At 63.9% G+C, this 23,556-nt stretch overlaps 1 protein-coding gene across 11 annotated transcripts; it reads left to right on the top strand.

Annotated features, from left to right (window-relative positions):
• Positions 1-2,616: 2,616 nt before the first annotated feature.
• STK11 (serine/threonine kinase 11) lies at positions 2,617-23,297 on the top strand. Of its 11 annotated transcripts, none has more exons than XM_087425872.1 (11): positions 2,619-3,893; positions 13,702-13,785; positions 14,607-14,696; positions 15,445-15,577; positions 15,651-15,787; positions 16,422-16,549; positions 18,800-18,857; positions 19,090-19,283; positions 21,810-22,023; positions 22,506-22,582; positions 22,697-23,297. In XM_087425872.1, exons 1-11 carry the CDS (start codon positions 3,604-3,606, stop codon positions 22,969-22,971), a joined length of 1,680 nt encoding a protein of 559 aa, XP_087281998.1. In that variant the 5' UTR covers positions 2,619-3,603; the 3' UTR covers positions 22,972-23,297. The 11 variants fall into 11 exon arrangements, with proteins under 11 accessions (XP_087281999.1, XP_087281997.1, XP_087281998.1 ...); XM_087425874.1 differs by having other exon boundaries at positions 2,620-3,893; positions 22,779-23,297; XM_087425879.1 differs by lacking the exon at positions 22,506-22,582 and adding an exon at positions 19,669-19,710 and having other exon boundaries at positions 2,624-3,893; positions 21,805-22,023; positions 22,697-22,739.
• Positions 23,298-23,556: the final 259 nt, after the last annotated feature.

Raw genomic sequence — 23,556 nt, 5'->3', positions numbered from 1 at the left:
AAATTATTGAGATATTATATGTATTTTTTTTCATGCTAAGCCTTCAAAATCCAGTGTGTAGTTTACACTCACAACATCTCAATTTTGGCAGCCATATCACAAGAGCTTAATAGGCACATGTGAACAGCAGCTGCTGTACTGGACGGCACAGCTCTCATTGCTGAGGATGCAGCAGTGACCAAGAGAAACCGACCCCGGCCCCCAAGAGCTTCCAGTCTAGTGCCAGAGACAGAATAAAAACAGATAATGAAATATATAAATGAGAAAATTTCTGAAGGTGACAAGTGTTCCAGGGAATCACCAGGAGGGCTTCTTGGAGGAGGTGGCATCTGAGGCGAGATTTCACCTTCATGAATTCTTTCTGCAACAGTCACCAAACATTTCCCAAGTTCCTTCCATGTCTCCTGCACATCAGGAGAGGGGTGCGGGCTCCGCGAAGGAGAGCGGGGCCTACATGGGCCAAGATTGTCAAACACACCCCCAGCTTCCAAGAAATTTCATTTTAAGGCAGCACTCAAAAACACAGAGGAGGGCCGGCTCCGTGGCTTAGCGGTTAAGTGCGCGCGCTCTGATGCTGGCGGCCCGGGTTCGGATCCCGGGCGCGCCCCGAGGCACCACTTCTCCGTCCAACCCGGGGCCGAGTCCCACGTACAGCAACTAGAAGGATGCGGACCTATGACGTACAACTATCTACTGGGGCTTTGGGGGGAAAAAAATGAATAAATAAAATCTTTAAAAAAAAAAAAAAAAAAAAAAAAACACAGAGGATACCAAAAGGAATTTAAGTTGGGCAGTGTTCCCTCCTCTTCTGCTTCCGGGCCAGATTGTTTAGAACGGATGTTATTTCTTCCTGAAATGTTTGGTGGAAATTCACCAACGAGATGTCTGGGCCTTAATTGTCTTTGTGGAAAGGTTTTTCAGTACAGATTTAATCTCTTGAATAGACATAAGACTATGCAGATGATCTATTTCTTCTTGCGTGAGCTTCTATCTCAGTGTTTTTCAAGGTATTGGTCCGTTTCAACTAAGATGTCGAATTCATGGGCATAGAGTTATTCCCAGTATCTAATCCTTTTGCTATCTGTAGGGTCTGTAGTGACAGCCCTTCTTTCATTTCTCACCTGTGTCATCTTTTTTTTTTTTTTTTGAGGAAGACCGGCCCTGAGCTAACATCTGCCAATCCTCCTCTTTTGGCTGAGGAAGACTACCCCTGAGCTAACATCCATGCCCATCTTCCTCTACCTTATATGGGACGCCACCACAGCATGGCTTGCCAAGCAGTGCGTCGGTGCACGCCCGGGATCTGAACTGGTGAACCGCGGGCCGCCGCAGCGGAGCACGCGCACTTAACCACTTGCACCGCTGGGCCGGCCCCTGTGTCATCTTTTTTCCTTGGTCAATCTGGGTAGACTTTTACCAATTTTTTTGATCTTTTCAAAGAACAATCATTGGTTTCATCTATTTTCTTTATTCTTTTTCTATTCTATTTCATGTGTTGCTGCTCTGATCTTTATGAATTCCTTCTCGAAAGGAATTTGGGGCTAATCCACACATTTTTATTAGGGCTTGCTGGTCTGCTGCTGTGGCTTGTGCCCTGTCTCCTCAGAGCCACACCAATCCCCTTCTACGGGTCATTTGTGAATCTCATGGATGTCCCCAACAACATGCATATGGGCACACTCAATTTCGTGCAGTTTTAGGGAGTTCACAGGTCTCGGGTTCAGAACCCCCAGCCTTGAGCCCCAATGCTTCCACTTTTTGGCTATTTGTGAAACAAGAGCTTTACTCAAGACAAGCGGTTTGCTCTGACAAAATAATAATCTAGTGCTAAAAAGCAGAAAGACAGAAAATTCAGGTATGGGAGGTACTTTCAACTTCATGGAGCAGCACTGTGCCAATTCTTTCTGTTTTCCACCCAAAGCACTTGGCTGGCACCGCCCCCGCTCTGTTCTGAGCTTTGGCTCCTGAGTTCTTTAGGGTAGAGACCGTCCAGAGCACCTCTCTCGCCCTCCAGCCCCATTGATGCCTAGTGATGGCTTTTTGCCTCCCATTGGCCACTTTGGGCTACTTTTTGACCCTTGACCTCGCCTCCAGGGGGCTTTCGGAGGAGGGGCCCTAGCAGTCACCCCCAAAGGTCCCAGAGCCGCATCCCGGCCCACGAGGGCGGTGCCCACTCCCCGGCCGTTCCGAGGAGGCCGTTAGCACTTGCGACCTTCGACCCCAGCCTCAAACCCCTCCGAGGTCAACGCCGCGGCCTCGCCTCCCCGCGCTCGCTTCCCGCCCCCTCCGCGTGACAGGCGCCTCGGCGGGCCAATGAGCGAGCCGTATCCACCCCTGGGGCGGGGCCGCACGCGGGCCAATCCCCGCTCGCCCTCCCCCCGGGTCCAAATGGCCCAATCGGCGGCGGCGACAGGGCGGCCCGCGGGGGCGGGGCCTGCCGGCTCAGCCAACGGGCGGGCACGTCGGCGCCGCGAGGGGCGGGCCCCGCGGCGGGCGTGCGGCGGCGCGGCGGCGCAGGGCGGGGCGGGAGGTAAACAAGATGGCGGCGGCGTGTCGGGCGCGGAAGGGGGAGGCGGCCCGGGGCGCCCGCGAGTGAGGCGAGGGGCGGGCGGCAGCGGCGGCGGGGCGGCCGGACTGCGGCCGCCTTGCATGGGCTGGGCCCCCGCGCCGCCCCGCCTGCTTCACGCGCGCGGCGACTGCGGCGGGGGGACGCGCCGCCCGTGCCCCGGCGGCCTCGGGAACCCCCGGCCCGGGGCCTGCGGCCTGCGCCGCCTCGGCCCCCCGGAGCCCCGCGGGTCCCCCGCGCCCCGAGGACCGCGGCCGACGGCGTTCGGGGCGCAGAGCGAGCGCGGGCTGCCGTTTGGGGTGGGGGGGCGCCCGCCGGGCGCGCGCGGCCTCTCGGGGGTCCCCGGCCGGTGTGGGGGCGCCCCAGGGGCGGCCGGATCCGACGGAAGTTGCTCCCAGCGGCGCGAGGGCCCCGGGCAGCCCCCCGGACCCCCGACGCGCGCCCGGGGCCGGAGAGAGCGCACCGGGCCGGACGGAGGCGCCCCCCACGCTGTCCAGATAGGCACCTGCCGGCGTCTGGGGCGCCCGGGACGGCGGAGACCCCCAACAGCGCGCCCCGGCCCCGGCCCAGCTCGTCCGCCCAGCCTCGGGGTCCCGGGACCGGCCGGCCGCCGCGGGGCCCCGGCGCGCGCCCTGGCCCGCCGGTAATGGACGGCCCGGCGGAGACCCGGCTCTGCGGCCGCCGCGTTGGTCCGAGGGTCTGAAGTCCCTGGAGGATGACCTAGCACTTCAGCGCCCCGAGGGCCCCCGTGGACGCGCCCCAACGACCCGGAGCTGCGAGGCCCGGCGGCACCCGCACTCGCCGCCCCGCACCGTCGGCGCCCGCGCCCCGGACCAGGCGCGCCTCTCGAACTCTCGTCTAGTACAATCGTTTCTTTTCGAGGAAGGGTTTTTTTTTCTTTCTTTTTCTTTTGCGTTTTTGTTGATTTTTTTCCGGAGAAGGGAATTTTGGGGGGAACGAAAGGAAGAACCGCTCACCCGGGACTACAGTAAGGGGCGTCAGGGCTGCCGGCCGGAGTCGGAGGCGCGGGGTCCAGGATGGATGCGGCGGACCCGCAGCAGCTGGGCATATTTACGGAGGGCGAGCTGATGTCCGTGGGCATGGACACGTTCATCCACCGCATCGACTCCACCGAGGTCATCTACCAGCCCCGCCGCAAGCGGGCCAAGGTCATCGGCAAGTACCTGATGGGGGACCTGCTCGGGGAGGGGTCGTACGGCAAGGTGAAGGAGGTGCTGGACTCGGAGACGCTGTGCAGGAGGGCCGTCAAGATCCTTAAGAAGAAGAAGTTGCGGAGGATCCCCAATGGGGAGGCCAACGTGAAGAAGTAAGTTTGGGCTTCCTGGGTCGGGCGCGGCCAGCCGGGGACTTTGGTCGCCCGCCCTCCCTCCCTCCCTTCCTTCCTCCCTTCCTCCCTTCCTTCCTTCTTTCCTTCCTCCCTCCCTCTTTCCTGTCTCCCTTCCTTCCGTCCTCCCCTTCCTTAAAAACCTGAGCTGACCAGCCAGCTCCCGAGTCCTCCCTGCCAGGAAGAGCGTGTTGGAAACCCGCTTAAGTACTTTCAGAAAGTCGGGACAGCTTGTTGCCGGGGGGCGTCCGCCTGTCCGTCTGTTGGGGCACGGATGTCCAAGCCCTCCTCTGAAGGGGGCACGCCCCTCTCCGCCCGATCCTCCCAGCTGTCCGGAGCACTCGGGTGCCCGGTGCAGGCAGCCAGTGTTTGGCCCTGAGAGCGTGGGCTCACAAACCGCCAGGGCCGCCCGCAGGTCTTGGGCGCAGCGCGCAGCCGGCACTGGGGCCAGGCCAACGCGCTTTGTTGATCCTGTCGGAGGGGAGCCCTGCGGTGGCCAAGTGATTGTTTGCACCAGCTTATCAGTCAGCAGGGGGCAACTTAGCCCTTTCTCGCCGGCCTGGGTGGTGACACTGGACGTGTCCGTGACTGCAGGCCTCGGGGACTCCCCCTTCCCTCAGAGGGGATCAGGCTTGTGTCCGGCAAACTTTTTAAACAAGTTTTTTTGGCGCCCGTCTGCCCCAGGCACCTTGGCAGGTTTGGGGTCTGTGAGCAAGAGTCGCCCCAAGGACGGAGGTGGGGAGCTTTGCCTCCTTCCGTCTTGCCAGTTTCAGGAGGGGGCCCCTTATCGCTGCCGCCTCGGTGCACCCCGCCCCTTGGCCCACGCTCCCCTCCCAGCCTCCGGTTTCCAAGAAGTGGCTTATCTAACAGGCTGGCTGGTGGCAGGGCTGACTTATGACCTTGGACGGTCCACAAGCTTGCCAGGCCCGTCCTGGGCAGTGCTGCCCCCGGATCCACTTTCACCTGCCTCCTTCCCGGCCCGGCCCGCTCTGCCTGTCTGGACAGCCCGCGAGCTGGCTGTTTTCTTGCTCTGGGACAGCCTGGGGGTGCTGGTGTTGGGGACGGAGCGAGAACTGAAGCCGGGCTGGCACGGGCTCCAGAGCCGGTGCCCCTTGCTTGGTGGAGCAGTAGGCTTCCTTGGGGTCGGCCGGCAGGGTGGGCGGTGTTGGGGTGAGGTCTTCTCAGTCTCTGTGACCCAGCCTGTGGACACTGGGAGGAGGCGTGGCCAGGCACCCCCGGCCCCTCCCTCCGTCAGTCCTGTGCCAGTCTCTTACCTGTGAGGTGGGGGTTGGGTGGGGGCCACAGCATCTGGGGAGAGACAGGCTGGGGGACCCCTCACCCCAGTCAGAAATCCCCACTCCACTGCTGGCTTCTCGTTAAGCCTGGAGCACGTGGGGTGAGGTGGCTGCCTAGCAGGTTTACCCCAGCTTCGGGTGGGGGACAGTGAGCTCCTGCGTTCTGGGTGCTGACTCTGGAAACAGATCCCCTCCCGCTCTCCAGGGCCCCTCCTTGTCCTGGCTCCTTGTAGGCCTCGTGCCCTGCTCTGTCCCGGGAACAGGGTGCTGGTCTCGTCCTGCCTGGCTGAGCCCTCCAGGGTGGAATCAGCCCAGGTCCAGGGGATGTTCTGGTGCTGTGGTGCCCCAGGCCCCAGCCTCTCAGGAGCAGCGCCATGCGGTAGGAGGGGCTCCCAGAGTTTGGTCCAGGGGGCCGGGTTCCAGCTCTGACTGGTCTGTGTGGCTGGAGGCACCCGAGCCCAGCCTGCTGGCCGTCCCGGGGCTTCAGGTTGTAAACCCGGCCAGGGGCAGCAACTGGTGGCAGCAGAGTTGAGGGGTCCCTGGGGGGGGGGGGGCGTGTCAGGGTGGGCAAGCGCCCACCTTTGCTAAGGCCTTGTGTGCGTGTGATCAAGACGCTGGTTTTCAAAAACGCTCGCGCCCAAAGTCAAGTCAGAGGACGCTTCACCACCCCGAGGAGTTCCCTCCTGCTCCACGGGGCACACGACCAGACCTGGCTGCAGGGCCATGGAGCGCCGGTGTCCCAGCCCCTGGTTTCCTGAACAGTCACCCGAGGTCCCGAGAGCTTGTGGGGACACATGGGTGTGCAGTGTCCATCGGGAGCTGGAGAGGAAACCGAGGCCAGGGAGGCGGAGTGGTTGGCCGTCACCAAGTGGCCGGCAGTTAGCATAAGATGTCACAGCCGCAGGGCGCTGTGCCGAACTTCATCAGCTCAGCCCTGGACGTGCAGAGACTCTGCCTTTCAGAGGTTCCCTCGGAGGGCAGGGCAGGGCTGGCCCGAGCTGTGCTGTCTATCCGCCTTCGCGTCTGGCACCAGGACCTGCCGGCTGTGCAGCTGGGCATTAGAACCCACCGTGCCTCGGGGGCTGCGTGCCAGGGGACATGCCTGCTCCGCGGGCGCCACATCCCTTGTCCCAAGTCCCACCGAAGCGCTCTGGACTGGAGGCTCTCGGGCGCGGGCAGGGGTGTCCGCTCCCGGGCCCGAGATCCCGTCTTCTGGGCCGGCCTTGCTGCCAGCCGCCTGCAGGGAAAAAAGCCTCCTTTGTCTGCGAGAGGCTTAATAAACTCAATTCCAGTCGCCTCTCTGGTGTGAAGTGTCCAGAACCTTCCCCACAAGCCTCAGGAGTCCTCCAGTTCCAACGGGAAGCTTTTATCTTAAGGGGCGCTGTTTGCCCCGGTGGCAGGACGGCTCAGGGTGCCCTCCCGTCGCCTGGTTTCCTGCCAGGGGGGCTGCCGTGGGCCTGCGCTTGTCCCCCTCACTTGAAAAAAAGGTCACCCGTAACCTTAATACCGATGCATCTCAGCACATCTCCTTTGAGTCTGTTTTTAATGTGTTTTCTTAACCCATCCAAGCACTTTTTAATGAAAAACTAAACTCCCTTAAGCATCGTTTTTAAAAAATAAGTTCTATCTGCTTGTTTTTCCAGCAGGCAGTAGAATTACAGGAGCGAACCCATAAAGGCTGGGAGAGGGCGTGTGGTGGGGTCTCCCTGCGCCCTCTTCTCGAGGGTCTCCCGGCGCCCTCTTCTCGGGGCTCTCCCTCCGCCCTGTTCTCCGAGGTCTCCCTGCGCCCTCTTCTCCCAGGCGGCCAGGCTGACCTGTTGCCGCGTATCCTGCCAGCGGTTTTGTGCAGGCGTAGACAGAGCTGCATACATTCCCCGTTTTACAGTCAGCCACCGTCTGGCAGGCCCTGGAAGGCAGGCAGGACACGGGTCCAGCGCCGCAAGCCGCACACAGTGTGCGTCAGGGTGGCGAGCAGGAGGGCAGTGTCCTGGGACACTGCGCCCAGGACAACCCGCATTTCATAGAGTGCTGATGGGCCACAGAATACTGTTCGTTTTGGGTTTTTTTCCATTAATTGTTTAGAAACATAAAGATCACTGGCTGGGGCCGCCACAGTGGCTTAGCAGTTAAGTGCGCACGCTCCGCTACTGGCGGCCCAGGTTCAGATCCCGGGCGCACACAGACACACCGCTTGTCCTGCCATGCTGAGGCCGTGTCCCACATACAGCAACTAGAAGGATGTGCAGCTATGACATACAACTATCTACTGGGGCTTTGGGGGAAAAAAGGGAAAAGGAGGAGGAGGATTGGTCATAGGTGTTAGCTCAGAGCTGGTCTTCCTCAGCGGAAAGTGGAGGATTAGCATGGATGTTAGCTCAGGGCTGATCTTCCTCACAAAGAAAACAAAGTCTGTGGCTGTTCACAGCCGTACAAAATCACTGGGCATCTGTGTTTGCCCCTCCCCCAGCCGCCCCGCCTGTCTCCATGACTGTCAGGTGTCAACGCAGCATCCACTGCGCGGTGTGCCCCGCCTGTGTCCGTGGACGGGCGGCTGTGTCCGTGATTACTCTGTGTCATGTCTTGTGACGAGCACAAGGGCATTTGAAGGGCGTGTCACCAGAAGTGGAGTTTCTGGGTCAGAGGGAGTGAGCAGGTGTGCGTTTGAGAAGCTGTGTCAAGGTCCCCGCTCCCCACCGCCTCCCGGCCCACGTCCAACCCGGTGTCTCATCTGACATCTGTCCGCTCTCTGGTGCGTGCCCGCCGTCTGTGTGTTGGAGGCGGCGTAGTGGGACGTGCTCAGCCACCCCGGGCTGTTCTCCTCACCTGGGCGTCCCCGTGGCCCCCAGGAGCGCCACCCGTCGGCCCCTCTGTGTGGCCGGGTCCTGGACAGGCAGTGGCGGCTCTGAGCGGGCGCCAGACCCAGGCGGGCTTGGCGAGGCCCGGCCGCTGTGCGGTGATTGGCGGGTTCTTGGATCTACATGGTGAATGGTTGGAATTTTCACGCGTTGAGAATCAGTCCTGGACTTTGTCGGCTCTCCTTCCCATCCGGAGCGGCCTCTTCAAGGGTTCCGCCATGAGCCCGGGCTGGCTGGCTGCCAGGGGTGGCGGCAGGAAGGCACGGCGTGTCCCCGTGGCTTGCCCGCACCTCGCGTCCTGGCAGCCTCCCTCTTGGTCTGGTCCTTCCCCAGCAGAGGGGTGATTGTGAAAGGCGGTGGGAGCTCAGGGACCGTGCTGGGCCCGGGCGTGTGTGGAGCGCTGGCTCCTCACCTGTGAGTGTCGGAGCCCCTTGGGAGGGCCCTTCATCCCGAGTCCACCAGGTGGCTGAACTGTGGTTTATTCTTTTAACAGGTCTATTGAAATATAATTTACATAACAAAGTTCACAGTATTAATGTGTAATTCAGTGACATTTAATACTTTCACAAATTGTGAGACCCTCAATACTGCCTAGCTCCAGAACATTCCATCACCAGAAAAAGCAACCCTGTCCCTATCTGCAGTCACTCCCATCCCCTCCCCAGCCCCTGACAACCATGAACCCACTTTCTTTCTGTGGATATGCCTGTTCTGGACGTTTCATATCAATGGGATCACACACCATGTGTCCTGTGTCTGGTTCTCTCACTGAGCATCATGTGTTCAGGGTCCATCCACGGTGTGGCTGTGTCAGGGCTTCACTCCTTTTTGTGGCTGTGTAATACTCCACTGTGTGGATGGACACGTTGTTATCCATTCACCCATCGATGGGTATCCAGGTTGGGTCCACCTGATGCTGTTGGGAACCGTGCTGCTGGGAACACAGTGCACAAGCGTTCATGTTGAAGTGCACTGTTAGCGAATTTCCACTTGTTTCAGTCTCCCTTTGGGACCTCTGAGGGCCCCTGGCTGTATGTTTAGAAGTATCAGCATAGGGGCTGAGTGGTGAGTGGGATCCTGCTCGGTGTCCCTCTGCCAGAGCTGCCGTGGGCCCTTGGTCTGCCCCTCGGGAGCCTGCTGTCCCGGTGGACCCCTCCCTGTCTGGAGGGAGCGGGCAGGGGGGTTCCTGGCCCCCCCGGCCTGTCCCGTGTGACTGGTGGCAGCTACGTTCCGTTCCTCTGGGATCTCGACCGGGTTATGACTCCGGCTCTGCAGTTTCTCTTCTGGTTAATCAACAAGTCAACTGAACCGTCCACTCTGCTTGGGCAACACCCGCGGGCGGGGCCGTGCCAGGCGCTGAGCAGCGACCCGGAAGGCGCGCTTCCGCCCGCCCGCTTCCTGCCTCCTGGTGGGGCGCCGGGCTTTTCCTTCTGCTTATAGTGCTGTTTTCCTTTTCAGTCTGATCGCAGGTGTAATTTGTAGGTGACGTGGACAGCGCCGAGAAGGTGACAGAGACCCCCTCAGGGCAGCGCGTGATTGCCGTGTCCTCCCACATGCTCTCCCCCCCGGGGGCAGGGCTGTGGAGCGCGGCTCCCTCACCTGTCTCCACCGAGAGGTCCGCACACGTGGTCCTCCAGTGCAAGGTTTCCCGGCCCCTTGTAGAGTTGGAGCTTGTGGCCGCTCTTTCGTGGATGAGTAACGTGGCTTCCGTGTTTACGCGGAGTGCTTCCCCGCCAGTTAATTGAACAGACGGAGCAGTCAGACGCCCGCAGCGGGTCAGCCTCCTGCGTCACAGGGTGGGGACCTCTTTTTGTGACACGCCCTCATCGCCGTCAGAATAGGAGCATTGAGCTGCTCAGCCGCAGAGGGAAGGGCACTGTCGCCTGCTGTGGGTTGGAATCATGGCACCCGCTTCTCTGGCGGCGACAGTGCGTCTGGTGGCGGTTTCGGCCGTCGGCAGGGGGAGGCTCGGCCGGGTTATCTGGGGACACAGGAATGCGGTGCCCTGGGGTCATCCTCTGACCAGTGGAGACCTGGGGTGAGCACCCCGGACTCCTCCACCTGCAGTGGGGTCTGCGCTCCCCGAGCTGCCCTGTGGTCGCGGTGGCGGTCTGTTTCCAGGCGTGGCCGGTCAGAGGCCGCGTGGAGCCCGCTGTTGACTCTGCCGTCCTGCTCCCCGCTGAGGGGGCCTTGTGTCAGCTGCATGTGTGGAGGGGCTGCTCCTCTGTCCACTTGCTTCGTAGTTGCGCTGAGAGTACCCGGAGCAGTCTCTCTGGACCAAGAGGGAAAGTGCCGGAGGGTTTCCGGGGCTGGGCGGGTGGCAGGGGTGGGTCGGGGAGCGTCTGACTCACGGAGCTGCGGTCTCTCCACTGAGCCGTCCCGGCATGTCAGAGTCTGGCTCCCACGCCGAGCTCTGTGCTGACTGGTCCCAGCTCTGTGCGTGCCTTCCCGGGAAGCTGGAGCTTGGCATCAGGGTCTGCCTCTGTGGCCGGTCCCTCTGTCCCTACGGGCGTGCGGGGTGTGCTGACTGAGCTGCATCCTGCCTGGGTGCCCTTCTCCTCTGGGCTTGTGTCACTCCTGTGCCTTCACGAACCTGCCCTGGCTGCAGACCCCGTGGCAGGCGCCCATGCAGCAGCCTCCCAGCCCTGCTGCTGGCCCCGCACTGGCCAGGTGCTCGGCGGGTGTGTTTATCTGGTTGGGTGGATGGCGGGTACCGGACAGCTGTCTCTGAGAGTTGTTGTTCTGCACCTGCCCCTGGGACAGCTGAGAGGACCTGCTCTGCCCCTGCACCTGGGACATCTGTACTGGGACACCTGAGAGGAGCGGCTCTGCTCCTGCACCTGGGACATCTGTACTGGGACAGCTGAGAGGAGCGGCTCTGCACCTGCACCTGGGACATCTGTACTGGGACACTTGAGAGGAGCGGCTCTGGCCCTGCACCTGGGACATCTGTACTGGGACACTTGAGAGGAGCGGCTCTGGCCCTGCACCTGGGACATCTGTACTGGGACAGCTGAGGGGAGCAGCTCTGCCCCTGCACCTGGGACAGCTGAGAGAAGCTGGCTCTGCACTCATGCCAGGCAGCATGTGGCAGGGACCCTGGAGGCCGTTGGCCTGGGCATTGCTGTCATGGCAAAGGCTCGCTCCCTCCGTGTGAAGTGGCCGGGGGCCGATGGTGGGTCACACTGCGTGAATGGGTGTCTGCCACCACCACGTGTCTGTCAGGTAGAAGCAGAGCATGATGGCCTGGTGGGCGGGGCTCCACAGGTCACAGGGAGCGGGACGGTGAGTTGGGCCAGGAGAATCAGGGCTATGGATGATCCGGGTGGAGGAGGGGCAGGTGCAGGGAAGAGGAAGGAAGACAGCGGAGCATCCGAAGAGTGCCCTAGCCCACCCATGGACAGGGCTCCCCGGGGCCCAGAAGGGTCTTTCATGTGAGTGAGCGAGTGCTGGGGCCTGGGGGCGAGTACGGAGGCGGACCTAACAAGGTTCCAGGGAGGACCTGCCAGAGGTCTGGAGGAGCGGACATTCCTGATCCTGTACAACAGGGTCTCGCCTGGGCGGTCCTGCCCCCCCGGGACACTGGGCCATGTCTGGGGACATCTGTGGCTGTCACACTGGGGGTGCTCCTGGCACCAAGTGGGTGGGGCCAGGGATGCTGCTCAACCCCCCAAGCACCAGGCACAGCTCCCCACAGAGAGTGACTCGGCCCTGATGTCAGTGGTGCTGAGGGAGTTAGGTCCTATGTTAATTATCAGGGAAAAAATCAAGTCCAACCCCTGCTCCCAGTGGACACCAGAATAAATCCCGATGGTCAGACGATACAAACCAGGGTGACCCCCAGCTTCTGTGAGTCCCTCCTCTTCCTCCCACTCAGTGTGTATTTGAACGTGGGCAGCATCCTGGGGCCTCAGCGGTCAGGAGGTTAGGGAGAACCACGGCGTGGTGGGAAAATCGAGGGCCCATCCCCTCTGTACCCGTGGGACCCTCTGTTGGGGGGGATGGGGTGGTCAGTGGGCTCATGGGGACGCAGCTGCAAGGCTGTTTAGTCCTCGAGTTGGGGGCCTCCGTGCTCTGGGTCTGGGGTCCCTGATCTGGGGGTGGGGACTGCGCACAAATGCCATTTCTGGGAGCCCCCCCAAAGGCTGTTTGAGTATCAGGCCTGGGAACCTGCATGCTGTAGCCCTGGGTGGTCCCGGGCACCGCAGCCCTGAGGAGGCGGTCCTCAGGAGGGCAAGTGGTATTGGGGGCACGGGGTTCATGCGCTGAGCAGGGGTCAGGAAAGGCTTCCTGGAAGAGGTGGCCTTCACACAGAGCCTGGACGATGGGAGGGACGGGACCTGAGTCTGTGAGGGGGCCAGGGGTCCCCTCCCCTGCCTGGCTGTTCCTGTGTTTCATGCTTGGGCTTCCTGGTGAGGACGTTAAAAAAGTCTCTGTGGCAATATTATTCACATACCAGACAGTTCAGTGGCGTTAAGTTCATTCACAGTGTTGTGCAACCATCATTGCTGTCTAGTTCCAGAACATTCCGTCATGCCAAAAGAAACCCTGTCCACATTGGCAGTCACTCCCCACCCCTCCCCTAGCCCCTGATAACCACGAACCCACGTTCTGTCTGTGGATGTCCCTGTTCTGAACATTTCACATGGATGGAATCACACATCACGTGTCCTGTGTCTGGTTCTCTCACTGAGCATTGTGTGTTCAAGGTCCGTCCACGGTGTGGCTGTGTCAGGGCTTCACTCCTTTCATGGCTGTGTCATGTTCCAGTGTGTGGATGCGCATGTTGAGTTTATAGCTCCACTACCGACCGACACTTGGGCCGTGTCCACTTGGGGCTTCAGTGGATGGTGCTGCTGTGGGTGTGCACGTGCGGGTGTCTGTGGACGTGTTCTCGTTTCTCCTGGCTCATACCTGGAGCGGAGTTGCTGGGCCAGCTGGTAACCCTGTTTAACCTTCTGAGGAGCTGCTGGCTGTCCCCGCACTTGCTGGAGGGCCCCTCTCCTGTGCAGACTGTTTGGAGAGATGGAGTGTCAGGAGCCGTGTTCAGAGCAGGCAGTGCTGGGCTGGCCCTTGTCATAGGCCGGCAGGCGGGGGCGCTGTGGCTTCTGTTCTGGCAAGACCAGTTGGGCCACTTCCTCCCCGTGCCTGTTCCCGGAACAGCCGTCCATCCTGTGGGGTGCGGGGTGCAGGGTGTGGGGGAGAGGACAGGAGTCCTCTTGGAGACGCTCTGGCTGTGGCTCAGTGCCAGAGGCTTCACTCCCTCGGGGTGCTGGGGGGCGGGCACTGCGGGCCTTCTTGTGTGATGGGGCCCCGTCTCCCGCACGCAGTAGACGCTCGTCTTGCTGTCCCTGTGCTGCTGTCGCCGTGGTCTCTCATAGAACAGCAGTGTCCCTCCTCCGTGAAGATGGATACAGAGTGTCCTGGTTGTGTTGTCCCCATCCGAGCCCCTCGGCTTGGGCAGCGACTCTGGTGCTGAGCTCAGAGGGCAGCAGCTCAGCCTTCCTGGCTCTCCTGGCGCCCGCCCACTGCTGACCTGGCGTGGTCTCTGACCACGCGGAGGGCGCGGGGCATCCTGAGCACACGGGGCGCCGGCTGTGGTCCCAGCGGGTCAGCTGACGCGCTGTCCTCTCTCTCCAGGGAGATCCAGCTCCTGAGGAGGCTGCGGCACCGGAACGTCATCCAGCTGGTGGACGTGCTGTACAACGAGGAGAAGCAGAAGATATATCCTCTCGGGGCCTGGGCCGTGCAGGGGTGGCTGGGCTGTCCTGGGAGCATCCTATCCATGGGGCTGGGCGCCATCCTCCTGACCTGACCCGGGGTGAGTGCCCTGTCAGCTCTCGAGGCGCACCACCCCCGTCAGGGTGCCCTGTGGGCCGCTCCCAGCTTGCAAGGTCCGGCAGTCAGCCCTTTCCAGCCAGTGCCCGCGGGCGTGGCCGTGAAACGCCCGTCCATTTGTCCAGTTACTCCGGAATTAGCCCGCGGGTCCACGTATTGTCCCCAGACCTGCTCTCGTGCACGTGCTGGGCCCACCCATGCCCCGTGCCCCAGAGTGGGGGTCTGGGTCTGGACAGAAGGCTGTCCCGGCCTCAGTCCGGGTGACCATGCATTTAGGGGCCGCGTGGTGGGCGCGCTCCCTGCCTTTGGCATTGGGGCTTAGCCTGTAGTGGTGGAACCCAGTTGGGGGAGGGGGCGGCGTGTCATTCTGCAGGAATGCCACACTGAGAGTGTCCTCGGCCGAGCCCTTTACTGCAAGGGACAGGCCCCATCTCCGGGGGCATGGCCCTGGCTGGCTGTGGCTCCGGGCAGCGGGTGTGTGGGGGCCGCGGGTCCCATTGAGGGGCCGATGTCGTTCCACAGAGGTGCCATCACTGACTCGCTGGGCACAGGGTCCTGGGGTTCGCAGCGCGAGGCTGCTCTTCACATGAGTCTCAGGGCCCGGCCGCCCCCAGTCTCCTCCCACCCCTGCCTGAGCCCACGGTGGTCCCCCCGAGGGGCAGGCCCGCCGGGTGGGGTCTCTGAGCGTGGCTTCCTTAGCGTGGCACGTATATGGTGATGGAGTACTGCGTGTGCGGCATGCAGGAGATGCTGGACAGCGTGCCTGAGAGGCGGTTCCCCGTGTGCCAGGCCCACGGGTGAGCACACCAGGGCCCCACGCCTGCCCCGCCCACGTGGGGCACCCATGGGCCCAGGGCCTTCCGGGATCCGGCCCTGTGGTGCTCAGACAACTTTTTCTGATTATTGGTGAAACGAAAGCTCTAGTGTGTTCTAAAACTCGGAGCTCTGGGGCCCTGGTTTGCGGTGCCTCAGCTCACCCGCTCCGGATCCCCCGCTGACAGCCCCCAGCCGCTCCGCTCTGCGCGCCTTCCTGGCCCACTGTGCCCGCTGGCCACAGCTTTGGGGCCTCCTGGTCCTTGGGAAGCCCCTGACAGTGGCCTGCACTGCCACCGCACAGCTGGCCCTCTTGGGGAGTCACAGCCCCTTCTCCTCTTTGCTGCAGGACCAGCTGGCCTGTGGCACGAGGAGAAGGGAGGCTGGCAGGGCGAGCCTGGGTCCCTGGCCCCAGGGAGTCCACGGCTGGGTTCAGGCCAGTGACCCAGGGGACAGCACAGCCCCTGGGCTGATGGGGGTGCTAAGCTAGGGCTGCCCGGGCCGGGAGCCCTCCTGTGCCCCCCCCAGGTGGCCCAGGTGGGAGTGACCACAGCCCTCGTGGGCCCGGGAGCAGCTCCGCCTGGCCCTCTGGTCCTGAGGGGCCGCCTGTCCCGTCATTTCTGTTTGCCCGACTCCGACGGCTCCTGGGCTCTGGCCTCCTGTGCTTGGTCCTGGTGGGTCACCCTAGGTGGCCTTGGTGCCAAGGGGACCAACGGAGGCCGTGCCCCACAGGTACTTCTGCCAGCTGGTGGACGGCCTGGAGTACCTGCACAGCCAGGGCATCGTGCATAAGGACATCAAGCCGGGCAATCTGCTGCTCACCACCGGCGGCACGCTCAAGATCTCCGACCTGGGCGTGGCCGAGGTAGGTGCCGCCCTGGGGACCCGGGGGCGGGGCCCCGAGGCCTTGCCCTGAGGGCCGCCTGGCATTGCCGCAGGCCCTGCACCCATTTGCCGAGGACGACACCTGTCGGACGAGCCAGGGCTCCCCTGCGTTCCAGCCGCCCGAGATCGCCAACGGCCTGGACACCTTCTCTGGCTTCAAGGTGGACATCTGGTCAGCGGGGGTCACGCTGTAAGTGCCTGTGGGCCCTGGTCTCCCGCCCTGCCCCAGAGGCCCCTCCTCTGCCCACCCTGGCCCCGGCACCCCACCCTTCCCACCCTGGTCGTTTGGGCTGCCTTCTGTCTGGGTCACACATGGCCACGTTAGTTGTTTTGGGGTGAGTGTTTCTGTGCCGACGCTTCATGCTGAGAATTCTCAGATGCAGCAAGTTGAGTGTTGCTCGGCCCACCGCCATGTACCCCCCACCCCCCATTCTGTCACGTCCGTCCATCCGTGGGGCGCTTCCCCAAGCACTTGGCATAAGCAGCTGAGTGGGCTCAGTGTTCTCCAGAACCTGCCTCACTCCTGAGGTTGAGCTGACGCTGCAGAGCCGAGTAGCACAGGCCCCGTCAGTCCAAAACCTTCCGTCCTGCCCCTGCTGGGCGTTTTATGTTGTTGGGAGACAATTCGTGTACCACGTGACCCACCTGCTGAAGTGTGCGATCCAGTGGTTTTTGGGGCTCCGGAGTGGTGCAGCCGCCACTGCATCTGTTCTGGAATGTGCCTGTCACCCCACGCGGGGCCCTGGGCGAGGGTGGTTGAAGGCCGGTTCCAGCCGGGCCGCAGGAGAAGCCCCGACCAACAGTCTCTCTTCTCTTGGGCGAAGCTACAACATCACAACGGGCCTGTACCCGTTTGAGGGGGACAACATCTACAAGCTGTTTGAGAACATTGGGAAGGGGGACTACACGATCCCGGGCGACTGCGGCCCCCCGCTCTCGGACCTGCTGAGAGGTGAGGCCCTCGGACGGCGACCGCCAGGCCCCAGGGGAGGGCAGGCTGTGGTGTTGGTGGGCTGCCAGCAGGCAGTCGGATCCTGGAGTTTTTCTGCTGACCACCGGCGTCTCGAGAGCTGGGTCTCTGCGCAGCCCCCACGCCCCGCCCCTCTGGCCCGTCCCCGCTCTACAGGTGGGGCGGGGAGCGCAGCGGTGGAGAGCTGAGCCCGGAAGGTGCTCACGGGCTCCCTTGGGCTCCAGGCTTGCTTTGGGCCTTTGTTCCACCCTGTTCTGACCCCCCAACGCCCAGGGAGAAATGGCAGCCTGGACCCCAGCCCGCCTGCTGCGTCGAGGTCCCTGCGGCCATGGGCCTGGTCTCATTGGCCTCTTTCTGCTGCATTTCATGGGCGGTGCAGCAGGTGGCGCTGTCTGTCCAGGCCAATGGCCTGTGCAGGCGTGGGACCATCCAGGCGTGGGTCTGTTCAGGTGTGGCCCGTCCAGGTGTGGTCCCGTCCAGGTGTGCCACGTCTAGGTTTGCACTGGCCACTGTTTAGCATCTAGACTCATAACTGACAGCTGGAGAAGTGGGTTTACTTTCCGAGTTGCTGCAAACACATCCGGGGTTTCCTAATACCAAGTCTAGCTGGTTCTCACGTTTGACTTAATTGAAGTGAAATGAAACTACAGTTGGGCTCATTTCCAGTGCTTGGCGGCCCATGTGGCCTGGTCCTCTGGGCGAGGGCCCCGGCACCTCCTCCCCGCCTAGGCCTGCGTTGGCAGCCGCCCCAGGACCCTCCAGGAAGGCGGCCGGGCGCTCGGCAGGCAGCCGGGTTATTCTTGGAACGTGGGAAGGAGCGGGCTGTTGTTTCCACTGCGAGCTGCCACCCCACCAGCTGGCTCAGGCCCGGTCTTCTCCCTGTCCTGATGGGACGGGGCCGTTGTGAGTGCTCTACCCCCGTGCTCGGGCTGTTCCGTTCCCGGTTGTCTCGCCCTGCAAGGTGGCTGCAGAGGCCTGTGTTTTGGGCTCTCCTTCCCTCTGTGGGTCCTGGTTGGTTGGCGTTTTCTCTAAGCGAAGCTTTCTTTGCTCGTGTCTACAATGAGGATCTTTACTGCCCCTGCTCTCAGTGATACTTGAATTGGCCCAAGTTGGGCTGATGAGATGGCAGAGGACATCCACGTCTCCAACCCCTGATCTGGCAGGGCAGCCCCGTCCCTCATTTCCTTTGCACAGCCAGCGCTGGCCTGGAGGCTCTTCCCGGCTCTCCCTCAGCCGGGCAGGTAGGCCACCTCCCCAGGTCTCATCGGCGCCACCCTGGCCTCAGGTCTGGTGTCCCCCCTCCCCGTCCCCCCAGCAGCGAGGTCACAACCCCGGATCTTTCCTCCTCTCTAGCACCACTCAGATCTTCAGTTCTTTGAGCCACAGATCCCAAAACTGCTGCTCGTTTCCTAACAAAGCCACCTTCCCGCTCGAGGCATTGGGAGCTCTCAGAGCTGTGCTCCCTCCTCTGCGTCATGCTCGGGAGGCACGACTCCCAGTGTGTTCTGTCCGCCCACGGGGAAGGGGGTAGGAGAAGCGGAGAGCACAGGCTCTGGGCTCCCTTGCGGCCCTCAATGTGGCGATGCCGCCTCTCACTGGGTTTGCCACTTCAGGCAGGGCCAGCCCAGCCAGCCTGGGGGGACCCGCCCGAGTGCTGTGCAGAAGGCCCTCGCAGGAGCATCCACGACGTGTTGCCCTGGCGGCCTCTGGTTGTCTCCTGCTGCCGTCTCGGGCCTCAGGGCCCTGGCTAGAAAGGCTGGGTGTTGGCTTCGCTGGCCAGAGCTGGCCAGGCGCCGCTGAAGGGCCTCATGAGCCTCGTCCCCCTCAAGTGTGTGGACGGGGTGACGTCCCTGGGGGGGACTGTCCGTCTTGCGTCCTGGCTGTTCTGGGCTCGGTGTGAGCAGCAGCCTCGTTCTCCCGTTGTCTGCCCAGCCTTCGTGGTTGTCCACCAGGCAGCCGTGTGCAGCCTCGGTGCCTGGACGGCCCTCGTGTGGTGACCGGGCTGTGGGCCGCGTCTGCCTGTGTTCACACACCTGTGGGCTCAGCGTCTTTGCCCCGGTACCCTGGCCGCCTGCTGCTGGCGGCCAGGCCCTGGGGAGGGGCGCCTTGGAGCACTCTGGGCGCGGGGCTCTGCTCCCTGGGGTCCTCCAGGCCAGGCAGGGGTGGGCGGGCCGGGCCTGGGGCTGTCTGCCCACTGCTGACGCGCTCTCCGTGCGCCGGTCTCCCCGGCAGGGATGCTGGAGTACGAGCCGGCCAGGAGGTTCTCCATACAGCAGATCCGGCAGCACAGGTGAGCTGCCGGCCGCGGCAGGAGGGCCGGCCCCACTCCCACTCGGGGGTCTCAACAGCCTGGCAGGTTGTGGCATGGGGGGCAGGGGCCTTTCTGCCTTCTTGGTCTCTCCGGGCCCCCCTACCCCTTCCTGGCGGTTTTCGGCGGTGGGCAGGCACCCCTGTCCTGAGCACGGGGCCCGCGTGGGGAGCTGGGTGAGCCCCCGGCTGTCCTGACTTGCTGGCGTCTGCAGCTGGTTCCGGAAGAAGCACCCGCCGGCCGAGGAGCCGGTGCCCATCCCGCCGAGCGCGGACTGCAAGGACCGGTGGCGCGGCATGACGGTGGTGCCCTACCTAGAGGACCTGCACGGCTGCGCCGACGACGCGGACGACGACCTCTTCGACATCGAGGACGACATCATCTACACTCAGGACTTCACGGTGCCCGGTGAGTCTGGCAGCCGCAGCGGCTTCGAGGCCCGGCCTCGACGACCACCAGCTGTGGTGCCAGAGCCCCCGTCCCTGACGTCCCCAACGTCCGCGAGCCCTCGGGCAGGTCTGTCCACACCAGTGCTGACCCCAGGCCCGACCCTGACGCAGAGGGGCTGTTGAGGGCACACAGTCAGCTGAGGGGCAGGGCCGGCGCCCCCTCCCCACAGGAGCAGGTGGGGACCCCGGGTCGGAGGCCGCCCAGGGCTGGCCCTGTGTTCTGGGGAGTGCGCACTGCATCAGTGGCACTGCGAGACAGGGGAGGCCCCTGGTGGCTCTGAGAGGGTCCAGTGGCCCTCCTGGTGCTGGCCGCCTGCCCTGACGCACTGGCCTTGCTTCCCCAGGTGGCGAGGAGGCGTCTGAGGCAGGGCTTAGAGAGGACAGAGGCGCGTGGACAAGCCAGTGCTCAGAACTTTCTGGAGAGGAGGCTGAGGCCGGGGGCGTGGAGGAGCTCGAGGCCTTAGTGTAGCCCTGACCCCGCCCCCGCACTGCCCCGTGCCCTCGAGGCCAGGCCGCGGCACCATCCCTCGGGCCTCCCTGCCCCTGCCCAGGTGTCCGAGGGAGGCCGGGGCGGCTGCCCCCGCTGCCGGCACGCGCCCCACCCCCACTGCGTTGGCCCTGCTCTGTTGCGGGGCCAGCCGCGGCTCCCGAGATAAAGGTCTGCCCCGTGAGCGTGCGGTGCTGCTTTCTCCCGTCGTGGGCTCGCTGGCGGGTGCAGGTTCCCACCGTAGGAAGAACTGCAGTGTGGGGGCGTCCTGCGGCTGGGCAGGCGCCGTGGTGCTAGGCCCAGAGCTGTGCCTGTGGCAGACACGTGTCCCTGCGTCCCACTCTCAGGGGGGCACGCTTGGCGTCTGCGGCACCATCACAGTCGGCCGCAGGGTCAGCCGGGAGCCTGGGGAGGTGACGCGTGTGTGGTGCCCCCGGCCCTGGCTGAGGCCTCTTGGAGCCTGTGTTTCCTCCGTAGAATAGGAATGGGGCGTCCTCCTTTTCAGAGGCTTGGGGCCCCGAGACGGGTGCTGGCCGTGACCCTGGTGGCCAGCGGCCTGCTGTCCCACAGGGCCGCGTGAGGACCTCGCCAGGTCTCTAGAGCCTTGCCGGGCACTGACCACACGCTGTCCCTGGCGCCTGCGTTGGCTCATGAGTGTCCCGCAGGCCCGTGTGTGAGGCCAGGGCTGCCTCTCTTGGGGGCGGAGGGCTCGTCTGAGGGCTCTCCGGGCTGGAGCCAGATCTCCGAACAGGGAACGTCTCCCCTGCCAGACGTGGGACGGTCTCGCCTTGAGGTCAGGCAGCCACTTCTCTCTGACCTGCGTGTGGGTCAGCGACGGGCCGTGCTGGAGCCAAGACCCCACTTCTGGTCCCGGTCGTGTGGTCACGCTCAGAGGCTCTCAACTGCTCAGCCTCGCTGGACTGTCCCTACCGGGGGTCCTGCCGCCCACTCTTAGAGCTGGGCGCTGGGCCTCGGGCTGGGGTGTGGGTTGTCTGCGGCACACAGCTCCAGTGCCTTGAGGGCGAGTGTGGCAGATCGTGCCCGCTGGCCGCCCTCCCGCCACGGTCTCTGTGCTGGTGGTGGGGCTCCTGTGACGTGTGGAGAGCTGCTTGGCGCCCCCCTCGGCCTCCCCCATCTGAGCAGGGCGCCTGACCGCCCACGTGTTCGCTCCAGGGGGAGCCTGTGAGCAGTGCCTTCTGTGCACGTGGGGGGACTCGCGGCAAGTTCTGGAAACTGCTGAGTTGGGCACTGGACATCCTTGGTGGCGTGGGGGCTCCGCACTGGAGAGGAGGTGGGCTTGAAGCAGTGGAGGGCCATTTCTTGCTGCCAGCGCAGGAGAGGGGCGCGGGCAGCAGCCGGTGTGCAGTGTGTGCTAACAGAGCGGCGCGGGCTCCTGGCGGAGGCGGCGGCCGTGTCTCGTGCGCCGCTTCCCCCACTCTCAGTGGGAGCACAGAGCCCAGGCGGGCATGCAGCCCCAGGCCCGTGGCCCCAGATGCCGGTGAGCACAGGCAGCCAGCCCAGGAGGCGGGCACAGCAGGCCCCAGGCTCCGGTCTCTCCTCTGGTGCCCACATGGGAGCCGAGGCGGTCTGTGAGGGACAGACGGCATGTCTCACACCACCGGCCTGAGCCCAGCCTGTCCCCAGTCCCTCAGGGCCCGGCCAGGTCTGGTCTCCGCACAGGTGAGAGAGCTGGGTTCAGGGCGCCCCAGGACCCTGCTCCTTCACCGTGTGCTGGGCAGAGGGGGAGCAGGGTGGCCCGGGCCCGCCTGACACTGACCCCCAGCTCACACCTGAGTGTGGGCTGGGCCCCCATCCTGGCCAGCCAGCTGTCCCTCCCCCCGGTTAGGGTCTTGCAGACAGGGCCTGGGCAGGGCAGCTGGTGGCGGAGCCCAGGCCCCGCTGGCTGGAGAGGCCCCGGGCCCCAGGGAGCAGGACGGCCTGGGGGTGTTGGTCTCGGGCCCCAGTCAGCCCCCGCTCGCCCTCTCTCCCCTAGGACAGGTCCCGGAGGAGGAGGTCGGTCAGAACGGACAGAGCCGGGGCCTGCCCAAGGCCGTGTGCATGAACGGCACGGAGTCGGCCCAGCTGAGCACCAAATCGAGGGCGGAGCGCCGGGCCAGTGCCGCCTCCAACCCTGCCCGCAAGGCCTGCTCAGCCAGCAGCAAGATCCGCCGGCTGTCGGCCTGCAAGCAGCAGTGAGCACGGCTGCCCGCAGGTGGGACACGGTGGGGAATGCCCACCACGGCCGGGTCTGCCCCTCACGGTCCTGTCGGCGTGCGCTCACCACCACCAGGGTCTGGGTGGGGGGTGGAGGAGGTCACTTTCCGCAGGACACTGGCCACTCAGGGAGAGGGCGGGGGCCCGTGTGCAAGAGAAGGGCCCCTCCCGCCAGCAGCCTGTCCTGCAAACCCCAGGGGGTCGCCCCTGCCCAGCCCTAGGCAACTCCCGGCACAGGGTGGTGCTGGCCAGGCCCAGAAGCACGGGAGGCTGCTGCGTGGGTGGGGGGAGGTTAGGAGGGCCTGAAGGGGCCGGGGCTGTTGGCCTGGTCACTGCTCTGCTCCTGCGTCTGCCTGCCGCACTCTAGGAAGCGGGAATGGGGCCCAGAGGTGCTGGAGACCCTGCTGCCCACTCAGGGTGTGGGGAGTGGGGCGAGGGCCTGAGGCTGTGGCCCCAGCGCAACCACATCCCCTCTCCCAGGGAGCTGCCCCTGGACCACCTTGCGGCGCTTGTCTGCCAGCATCAGAACCAGCTTGGAGGGAGGCCCGCAGGCAGAGGTGGGAGCAGGGGGTTGGTCCCACCAGGCGGGGAGACTCACAGGGCAGCCCTCGCATCAGCGCAGCCTTTCCTGGGCTCCAAACGGCTGACGGCCCCGTGTGATCCCGCCTCAGTCTCCCCGCTCCACAGTGGGCCTCGAGGATGCAGAGCGTGTTGCTGGGCCAGGAGTGACCCCTCTTCTGCCCCTGTCTACAGCCTGTCTCCAGGAGCCCCAGCCAGGCGCCACGGCCTGGGTCCTCCTCCGTCTTCCTGCCGACTGCTGGCCCACCACCCAGGAGGGCCGCCACACTGTCCATGCCGACCGCCTGGGGAAGCCGGGGGTCCTGGAGGGTGGGGCTGGGGACAGCAGGGACTGGGGTCCGGCCCCCCTCGAGGCCTGTGGACATGACCCCCTGTTGACTGCAATCCTGTGCTGAGCCCCTCCCCTGGCCGGGCGGAGGGCGAGGGCCCGGCGGGGGCCTGGAAGCCTGCCACGCACTTTAAGTCCAGACTACTGGTCCCGCCGCCCCACTTCTCTTCTCACTGGCCGCCTAGCACCTCCCGCCTAGTGAAGCGTTCAGACACAGCCAGCCCAGCCAGAGCCGGCGAGGAGCAGGCCTGTCCACTGAGATGCATGCCCAGCGCCAGGGAGCCTGCGGCCATCTTGTTTTTGTTGTTTGGTTCCTTTTCCCTTTTTTTTTTTTTTTTAAGAAAAAATAAAACAGGTGGATTTGAGCTCTGGTTGTGAGGGGTATTTAGGAATCGTGGGGTGGCAGGTGTGCTCCCAGTGGGCAACCTGATGGGAGCCTGGAGGCCCTGTGGACCCCAGCGCGCAGGGGCTGGCCGGGGCTGCGGGGCTTGCCGGCGGCGCGGCGGGGCCTGGGCACCTTTCAGCGGGTACCTGGCCTCCCCGGGGCTCCAGGGCTGGCGGCTGCACGGTGCGGGGGTCAGGGCCTCTCCCCCTCGAGGCCCCCGTGCTCCCGGGTCCCCAGAG

The sequence above is a fragment of the Ceratotherium simum genome, chromosome 39 (genome assembly GCF_057802395.1).
Source record: "Ceratotherium simum simum isolate JZ-2026a chromosome 39, ASM5780239v1, whole genome shotgun sequence".
Taxonomy (NCBI): Eukaryota; Metazoa; Chordata; class Mammalia; order Perissodactyla; family Rhinocerotidae; genus Ceratotherium; species Ceratotherium simum.
The sequence above is the reverse complement of the archived record's forward strand: the minus strand, read 5'-3'. Positions and strand labels throughout refer to the sequence as shown.

Excerpts from the sequence above, each read along its gene's own strand:
- STK11 (XM_087425871.1), top strand. The coding sequence starts at position 3,604 with ATGGATGCGGCGGACCCGCAGCAGCTGGGCATATTTACGGAGGGCGAG. Across the intron at positions 3,894-13,701 it reads GGGGAGGCCAACGTGAAGAA|GGAGATCCAGCTCCTGAGGA; the intron begins GTAAGTTTGGGC and ends CTCTCTCTCCAG. Across the intron at positions 13,786-14,606 it reads AACGAGGAGAAGCAGAAGAT|GTATATGGTGATGGAGTACT; the intron begins ATATCCTCTCGG and ends TTAGCGTGGCAC.